The sequence below is a fragment of the Propithecus coquereli genome, unplaced genomic scaffold (assembly GCF_000956105.1).
Source record: "Propithecus coquereli isolate 6110/MARCELLA unplaced genomic scaffold, Pcoq_1.0 Scaffold168, whole genome shotgun sequence".
Taxonomy (NCBI): Eukaryota; Metazoa; Chordata; class Mammalia; order Primates; family Indriidae; genus Propithecus; species Propithecus coquereli.
The window spans coordinates 1,285,223-1,294,954 of record NW_012141413.1 but is presented as its reverse complement, the minus strand read 5'-3'; the positions used below and the strand labels follow the sequence as shown (position 1 = coordinate 1,294,954).

At 35.0% G+C, this 9,732-nt stretch overlaps 1 protein-coding gene across 1 annotated transcript in view; it reads left to right on the top strand.

Moving 5' to 3' along the window:
* Positions 1-9,732, top strand: part of IFT88 (intraflagellar transport 88) — a 344,136-nt gene that overhangs the window by 260,286 nt on the left and 74,118 nt on the right. The window contains exons 5-10 of the mRNA XM_012641668.1: positions 52-142; positions 1,304-1,408; positions 2,806-2,908; positions 3,634-3,748; positions 5,651-5,882; positions 7,250-7,320. Coding sequence (XP_012497122.1) covers positions 52-142; positions 1,304-1,408; positions 2,806-2,908; positions 3,634-3,748; positions 5,651-5,882; positions 7,250-7,320 — 717 coding nt within the window. The remainder of the gene's footprint in view (positions 1-51; positions 143-1,303; positions 1,409-2,805; positions 2,909-3,633; positions 3,749-5,650; positions 5,883-7,249; positions 7,321-9,732) is intronic.

Below are 9,732 nucleotides of genomic sequence, written 5' to 3'. Positions count from 1 at the left end.
AGATCATTAGTAGTTGAGTGATTTAAATTACACCTACTTTTTTCTTTATAGTCCAGAAGAAAAGATTAGACAATTAGAGAAGAAAGTAAATGAGTTGGTAGAAGAAAGCTGTATTGCTAACAGTTGTGGAGACTTAAAATTGGTAAGTTTACAAACTAATAGGACTCAAGATTATGAAATGTGTATAGATGTGTGTGTCTGCTTTTATACGTGCACACATATTCATAGATAAATTGTTTTGCCATTGAATAGTTTTAGGATTTTGAATGAAGTGATTATTTTGAGAACTGGGAATTGTAACCCTGTTTCATAAGTTCTGATATCAAAATAACTGGCTGATTTTATAGTTTTTGACATTGGTCTTTCAATAGGGAAAAAAATTCTAATGTATTCGTTGACTTAATCTTGCAGTCTGGTGGACTATTGAATTAGCTATCCATATGCTGCTGAAAGACAGCTATCTTGAGCCATACGCAGTACTAAGTGCTGTTTTATTATTGAAGACTTAATACCCTGAAGTATTTTTTCCTAAGTAAACTAAAAAAACATAGTTTGCTTCCTGGCAATCCAACTCTGCTTTTTAAAATTCAATCTTTTGTTCACGTTACTTCATCATACCATATAAATTTAATTTCTGTGACTCAGTTATAGAATTAATGAATACCATTAGAAAAATTCAGTCTAAAAAACTACTTTTATTGCTTATAGAACTGGTGCTTTTTTTCTAGTTCTAAACAAATAGTCCCATGGTGAATTTGTGGTTAGACTCAGTGGGAATCAGTGAAAGGTTCTCGGCATTTCGAGTCGGGTGTGAGCCAAGCTAAGCATCTGTTGTAATACTGGGCAATAGTTACCCCTTGACTTGTCTGCATTCTGAGCATCCCATAAGCCAGATAAAAATCAATCTAAATTTCTGCCTCGCAAGATTGAATTAAAATACCCAAAGATTCAGGAGTTAGGAGTTAAAAAAGGTAGGTAAGCAAGATCAAACCTAAGGGTGGTGGACGTCATGTGATAAAGAAACTGGACTTGGGACAAGTGTACTCCACATTGCATCCCCCACACTTTCTCCTCCTTTCCCAGAGAGACCACACAGACGCTTCTGTGCTGGTGAGCTTCAGTTTAAACGAATACTCTGGGTTCTTTTGTTTTCAAGGGAAGTTTATGGTAAAAGTACAGAGGGGCATCCTGGGGAATCCAAGGATAGAAAAAGAATTCAGCTGAGCTTCATGTAGATTTTTCCCAAATGCATAAAAGTTGGTGAATGCTCAACGGGATTTACAAAGTATAAATCTGATTTCAGGCTTTAGAAAAGGCAAAAGATGCAGGAAGAAAAGAGAGAGTCCTGGTGAGACAACAAGAACAAGTTACAACTCCAGAAAATATCAGTTTGGATTTAACGTACTCAGTAAGTGTTGAAATGCCTGCTGAATGAAATTATTTTGGCTAGGGTTTGTGGATTCCAGAGTCTTTGTTCTTTTTTCTTTCTTGTTCTCTTTTATTTTAAAAATCTTATTGGTCCTCAGGTGCCCAGAATTTGATTAATAGTCATCTTTACCACTTCTCAGCCTTTTGGCTAAGATCAAGTGTAATAATAATCTTTAGCTCATGAGACGCTCTTATCTTTGGTTTGTGCAATGAGCTCTTTCTTTTATTTAGTTATTTAATCAGCTGTTTTTAATAACTTAGTAAGTACTTGGAAACCCATCATCCAATGGCTATTTCTTTCTTTACTTTTTTCTTTCTTTTTTTTTTTTTTTTTTGGTTTGATGGTAGGGTCTTGAGGCTCTATTTGTTGAAGAGTGCTAATATTTATGCTCTATCTAGGGCAGTTATTTTCATGAGATTGTAATATAGACTTTTGAGTCAGTGATTTTCAAGGAGTTCAAACTAGGCAAATAAGATGAGAGTAGTGGGAAAAAAGTTAATGCCTCTAATTTCTAGCAGAATTTTTTTAATTCTGAAAAGACACTTCCTCGATGTTTATACTGCTATTTAAAAGGTGTATTTTTGGTGGGTAAAGTCTTCATGTACTAAAGAAATGGAAAAAAAGGTGATTTGAAACTTAAAAGTGTTAGATGCTTACTGTTTAGAGCTAATATTTAAAAATTCCATGAAATCTTACAGGGATAATTTGTGATCATATTTTACATCTAGAAACATAATTTACTATAAGTTAATGACTTAAATTATAACTTAGTATATAGAGCTTTTACTATACAAATTCTTCCCTGATACACCTTAAGGTTTAAGATATTTGCATGATTTTTTCAATTTTTAAAAAAATTTTATTCATTAATATTTTTTTGAGATGGGGGTCTCACTCTGTTACCCAGGCTGGAGTGCAGTGTCATGGTCATAGCTCACTGCAGCCTCGAACTCCTGGGCTCCAGAGATCCTCCTGCCTCAGCTGCCCAAGTAGCCGGGGCTACATGCAAGAGCTGTCGCACCCAGCTTATGCAGAGAATTTAGTCCACTATCTTGCTGATTTCTTTTATCACCAGCAGCATTAATGATACACAGTTATTCTTTGTAGGTCTTCCAGAGATTAATGGATGGCAGATACCACCTAATTAAATAGAATATATAGAAAATTAAGGTGAAATTTAGGGGATCACTCTTCATGTAGTAATGTTCTAGTTCATTTGGAATGTAAGATATTTCTTTTATTTAATTTCCTAATTGGTTGGGTATCATGATATAAGCAGCTAACTTTGTTATAGAATTTTAATCTCTAGAAAGTGTATAGGTGAAAACTGCTTAAAATGGTCATTATGTGTTTTTTTGCAATATTTTGTTCCTCAGGTTCTTTTCAATTTGGCCAGTCAATATTCAGCTAATGAAATGTATGCTGAAGCACTAAACACATATCAGGTTATAGTGAAAAATAAGATGTTTAGCAATGCAGGTAGGTATATAATCGGTTTTTCCAATAGGTATAGTTCTTTTGTAGTGCTAATTTACATCTCCTCAGTTTATGTTTCCTTATAATGAAATGATCTCTGCTCTAAGCAAATTTGTATTTATGATAGGGGTGTCTTGCTTAATGATACTATTTATATGAAAATCTGTACATATGCAAATGAAGACATATGGTTGGTATGAGGCATACTGCCTTACAGGAAACAAAAAATATATCCTATTATCACAAGTAGAATGAACATGGCAACCTTGTAGAACATGCTTTCCCTAATATAAACGTATCCCCAAGAGACTAGAGTTTATATTTAGCATTTATATTGTGTAATTTTTTGGTAGCAGTATTAATGTTTATCAGGATATCATTTCCTTGAACATCATATTAAAATGTGTGTGGCATTATTGAGTCTAATTTTAAAATGTCTTATATTTTTTAAATCTCATGTTTTTCTTAGAAGACTACACTTCTAGTTTTATAATGTAGACCAGTTGTTTTCCAGCTATATTTTCAGTAATCTGTCTCTATCTGAGGAAGTTCCATTTCCTCAGAGAAGATTAGTGTGAAAATAGTATGAGTGTTTTAAAGTTAGAATTTTAGGTAGTGTCTGAAGCTTCACAACTTGAGAAAAGCTTGAGAATACAAATTAAGTCATCTAAAATAGAAAAGATGAAAAAAATGAGAATATTATACATTCATTAAATTTTTTTAATTAGGAAGATTGAAAGTGAACATGGGAAATATTTATTTAAAGCAAAGAAATTATTCCAAAGCCATTAAATTCTACCGAATGGCGTTAGATCAAATTCCAAGTGTCCATAAAGAAATGAGGTAAGTTTATACCATGATAACTGTAAAATTTAAGTGTCGTTTTTCCAAAACAAAATAACTCTTCTGATCTATTTTCAGTGGGTTGAACATTTTGAAGTGTTTGTATGTGAAAGATATTAGATTTACATTATATGTGTAGTATTTTGATCTATTCCCTTGTTACTACTTGCACATTTTTGTATAATGACAAGTTAAAGGTTAAAGGATTGTATGTGATCAAGGGAAATAAAACTCAGCCAACTGACCAGTGTAGGGGTCAGCCCTACAGGCCATTAGTACCAGGATACAACTTAATGCCAACACAGAATCACAATAGCAGTCCTCCAGAACATATTAAACTCTAGAACACAAGGCCAGAAATTAAAACCCCCTTGTGTTCTTGCTATACCTTGAGATTAAAATAATGAGAAGAAGGGATTACATCTGAGTCTCATAAGAGGGGGAAGCTGGGATAGTTTCTATTCCTATAGTATTCAGGAGCAGAAACAGTAAATTACCTGATCATCTAGTAGTAACTGTGGAAACAGGAAGTTTCAGGATATTTACTGGTCATAATTCCCCCAGGCACAGTACAGTTCCTTTGTGAAAGTTAATTTATTTGTAATGCTACCTTTCTTGATCATTTGTTTTTGAATTTTGCATGATAGCTCATTATCATCAGCAAATATTATCTAGCACATAGAACACAATGCCCTTAAGGTACTTTTAAACACAGTGAGGCCAAGAATTTGAGCATTTTAGAAAAAGATAATGATATTAGGTAGCAGATATTAAGTGATTAATAATCAATAATCCAGATAATGGGTGCTATAATAATTCAGTTGAGGGAATCATTATTGAGAACAATGGTCAAGACAGGCTTTATGAAGGGAGTGTATTTGAGGTGGGTTCCTTAAGTGAAGAGAAGAGAAGGGATAACATTCTTGACAAAGGGAACACCTTGAGACCAGTCAGGGAAACAACAGTGTCCATGATCTGATCAGAGAATTATGAATAAACTAATTTAGTTGAAACACAGGGATTATGTTGAGAAGTAGTTAGAAATAAGGTGAGATCACATACACTAAAATGGCTTTAATCAAAAAGACAATACAAGTTTTGGTGAAGCTGTAGAGAAACTGGAAACATCATTCATTGGAGACATAAAATGGTGCCTATTTTCCAAAGTAAAATAGGCAGTTTCTTTAAAAGGTAAACATGAATTTACTATATGGCCAGCAATTCCACTTTTAGGTATATACCAAAGAGAAATGAAAACATATGTTGTCACAAGGCTTGTATGGGAATGTTCATAACAGCATTATTCATAATAGCCAAAAAGTGTAAACAACCCAAATGTCCATCAAGTAGACAATGGATAAATAAAATATGGTATATATCCATCCTGTGGAATGCTATTTGGCAATAAAGAAAAGGAATGAAGCACTGATACATGCTACAATATGGAGGAACCTCAGAAATACTATGCTAAGGGAAATAAGCCAAAGACAAAATGTCACATATTGTATGATTCCATTTATATGCAACATCTAGAAAAGGCAGAGAGACATAAAATAGATTAGTGGTTGCCTAGGGCTGGAGGTGGGAATGTGGAATGATTGGTAATCGGCCCAGGTTTTCTTTTTAGGGTAATGGAAATGACTTAAAATAAGAATATGGTTATAGTTCCACAGCTGCATAAATACAGCAACAATTATTGAATCATATACTTAAAACAAGTAAATTTTATGGCATATATGTATATATACACACACACGTACATGTATATATATGTATATATGTAAAGCTTTAACAATGCAAAAAAGAAGTGGGAAAGGTAAAAAGGAAACTATTTGTGGAGTGGCTTGAATGCCATACTGAAAAGTTTAGAAATTTAAAGCTAATCCATGTTTATTTTTTTAGGATTAAAATAATGCAAAACATTGGAGTTACATTTATTAGGACTGGTCAATATTCGGATGCCATTAATTCATTTGAGCATATAATGGGCATGGCACCAAATCTGAAGTCAGGTTTCAACCTAATTCTCAGTTACTTTGCCATTGGAGACCGAGAGAAAATGAAGAAGGCATTCCAAAAATTGATTGCTGTTCCATTAGAAATTGATGAAGACGATAAATATATATCACCAAGTGTGAGTATGAAAAAGACAGTTATGTAGCCGCCTCCCAGTTATTTGTGTTTTTCTGTTTTCAGAATGAGAAAGTTGGAATAGATGACTTCTTGGGTTTCTCCCAAGTGTATATTAATGTGGTTTATCATTGATATAGTTCATTTGTTATTTAAAGTAGGTTGAGAATGCAACTCTATTGAAATTGGGTAGAGATTTTGGTTAAAATAGACTGTACAATTTCAGTCAAAAAAAGAATCTTATTAAATATAAGATTTCATGTCATTCATTAAGGGTAATATCTTGACCAAGGAACTCTCACATTCTTTTTTGACCTTTTTGGAGTCATTGTGAGCAGGGAGAACCTAAACCATGTATAGTGAATATATCAAGAGTAAAATAAAGTAATTCCTTATCCTCATTCATAGAGTGGCACATAATACAGCCATCAAAAGTAATATTTTTAAAGACCAAGAGAAACATTATATGATGTTAAGTGAAAAAATACACATACATACCTATATGTGAACATAAACTGGAAGAATATACCAAAATAGAAACAGTAGTTTCTAGGCTATGAGATTATTTTTCTTCTTAATGCTTTTAAAACATTTTCTAGATTTTTACACATAAAATATTGGTATACTGTATATTGAGTCAAACTATATGAAATCACCTGTATTTATAGATAAAAATGGTATATTTTCAATTTCATAGAGTTGAACTTAATAGATTTTCCTAATAGATTATAAGGGTATTGTAGCATTGTGGTTACAGAGTGTAGGCTCTGAAGCTGGATACATGGCCCCACTACTTAGTTCTTACTCTCTTGTGCCTCAGTTCCTGTATATGTAAAATGGGACTAATTATAATAACCTCCCCTATAGGGTTGTCAGGATTAAATGAGTTAATGCATGTGCAAGACATAAAATAGTACCTGGAACATAGTTAAGTGCTGGGTAAATGTGAATAATTATATATTTTTTCATATTGAGAAAAAATAATGTATGTTGTGAAAAATCATCTATGTTCTTAATAGGGAGTGGAGATATGGATCATACCAAGCAATTGATGATCATTAAAGCATTTTTATTTGAGTTTAGAATTAAAATATCACATATTTGTACAAACAACCACAGCTTCTGTGTGTTTGGTCCTAATTTTTCCAGCCTGTTTTATCAGTTTCTTAGAATCTAGTTTAGTTTAATAGTGAATGTGGTAGGCAATCAAAAATATGAGAAAACAAGTTCTACTTTACATGGGAAAACAGTTTAGAAGGATTAATTTACTCTCCATTTTACACAACTAGTTAGTGGGGAGGTTGATTAGAAATCCAAGTTCTTGGGGTTTACTTCACAATTATTCATTTTTTTTCAATTTTATTTTCCCAGGATGATCCCCACACTAACTTGGTGATTGAAGCTATAAAAAATGATCATCTCAGGCAAATGGAGCGTGACAGGTAATATCATTGGCACTTAATAATTAAAACTTAATAATGTAGTTTTAATTTTTATAAAAGGTTGAATCTGCATTCTGTTTCTTATAAAACTTGTTATATTCAGTATATTTCTTGAATAGGGCTGTTGTTTCACCATTTCTATACTTCAAGTCATCTCAGTCCTCATGCCGATCTCAATTACTCTTACTTAGTTTTTCGGTAACTTGTTGCCGTCTGCATTTGGTGCAATATTGGAATTTTATTTTACCCTTATTTCAAAAATAATGCTTTTCTATTTTTGTCCTACCTCCCAATTAAATATCACTGTGAGAGACAGAATTCTATTTCATTTCTTCCTTCCTCTAATATAGTAGGTACTGTGACCTATTTCTACCTAGAACACTTCTGACACCAAATGTGCAGTTTTCCCACACCAACCACCAATTAATTATCCAACTCTCTGGACACCAGGGGCTCAGTCCAGCAAGACTGCCCTGCTCCTTGCTGCAGACACCGGTTGCAAGTCTGGGCCTCCTGTACTTCTGACTGATCTGCTGGAAAGCAAGGGTTCCTGGCACCCCCTCTTCAGGTTCAGTAATTTTCTAGAAGAGCTCACAGAACTCAGGATAACACTTTACTTACATTTACCACTTTATTATAAAGGCTACAACTCAGAAACAACCAAATGGAAGAGATGCATAGGTATGTGTGCAGGGGTGTGGAGCTTCCATGCCCTCTCTGGGTGCATCACCCTCCCAGTATCTCCGTGTGTTTGCCAACCTGGATGCTCTTGGAACTCCATCATCTAGGGTTTCTATGGAGGTTTCATTATGTAGGCATGATTGATTATGTCATTGGCCATTGGTGATTGAACTCAATCTCCAGCCCTTCTCCTCTCCCTGGAGGTTAAGGGGTGGAGCTGAAAGTTCCAACTCTCTCCATGACATAGTTGGTTCCTGTGGTAACCAGCTCTCATTTTTAAGTTTTCTAGGTGCCACCAAGAAATTACCTTATTAGCATAAACTCAGGTATGGTCAAAGGGGCTTAGTATGAGCAACAAAAGACACTTCTGTCACTCAGGAAATTCCAAGGGTTTTAGGAGGTCCGTGCCAGGAACTGGGATGAAGACCAAATATATTTCTTCTTATATCAAAACATGACAGGAACCTAGTCTCTGCCAAGTATGGTTTGAAAGTTTTAATATGTATTGAACATGCAATAGGTATATTAGGACTATATCACATGAAGGAGGGTTCTTAATCTTTTTTTAAAATTGTGGTTAAAACACATATAACATAAAAATTACCATCTTAACCATCTTTAAGTATATAGTTCAGTAGTGTTAAGTACATTCACATTGTTGTATAACCAGTCTCAGAAACTTTATTCATCTTGAAAAACTAAAACTCTATACTTATTAAACAATAGCTCCCCCTTCATTCCCTCCCCAGCCCTGGAAACCTCCACTCTACTGTCTATGACTTTGTCTACTCTTGGTACCTCATGTAAATGGAATCTTACAGTATTTGTCTTTTTGTGACTGCCTTATTGCACTTAGCATATGTCCTCAAGGTTCATCCATGTAATAGCATGTGTTAGAATTTCCTTCCTTTTAAGGCTGAATGATACTCTGTTGTATATATGGAGGGCCCTTAATCTTTAGAGATTAGTTTAACATTAAAAATAAAGCAGAGACTTACACTTCTGGGAAGATGAAATAGACGTACTTTTTCCTGTTTTTTCTGCTAAGTACAACTAAAAGCCCTGGAAGTTTTATACAAAACAAATATAAGAAGAAAGGTGGAGAGAGGAAGGCAGACTGGCTAATGACCTCAGAATGAGGAACAACATGGTAGTGAGTTCCCCTCATACATCCCAGGCTTGGGGCTAACGCAGGTGGCAATCAGAAATCACCAATGGGTGTGTTATAAAAACAAAACAAAACAAAAAGCCCTAATAAAGCCTGCTTCCTCTAGCCAAAGGATCCAGGAAAGGTGTAAGCTAGTAAGACTGAAAACTTACAGGTAAATACCACAGAAAAAAGTGGCTGTACCCCCATGTATACCAGCAAAAGCCAAGTTGGGAGGGAGCCCAGATTCCCACCGTTATAAGGCTAGAGGAGATGCCCCCAACATCCCACCAGGTATCAGAGAAGGCCAAGTAGGGAGCCAGGACTTTAATCCCTAAAGTCCGTCCCACTCCTCTGGTATCAGTGGATGACACATGGGGAGCCTGGAATTCCACCCCCACCCAGCAGTAATGAAGTACCCCTCCCCCTTTCTTCTGGGATAGTGTCAGAGGAGGCTTAGTAGAGAGTCAGGGCTTTAGTCATCACCCACTGGTAGCAAGACCCTCGCCCCCCCTCCATGGCCTTAGTAAGACCATGTGAGAAGGAAAAACTCCCACCCTGCCCAGCAGAAACAAGGACCCCCT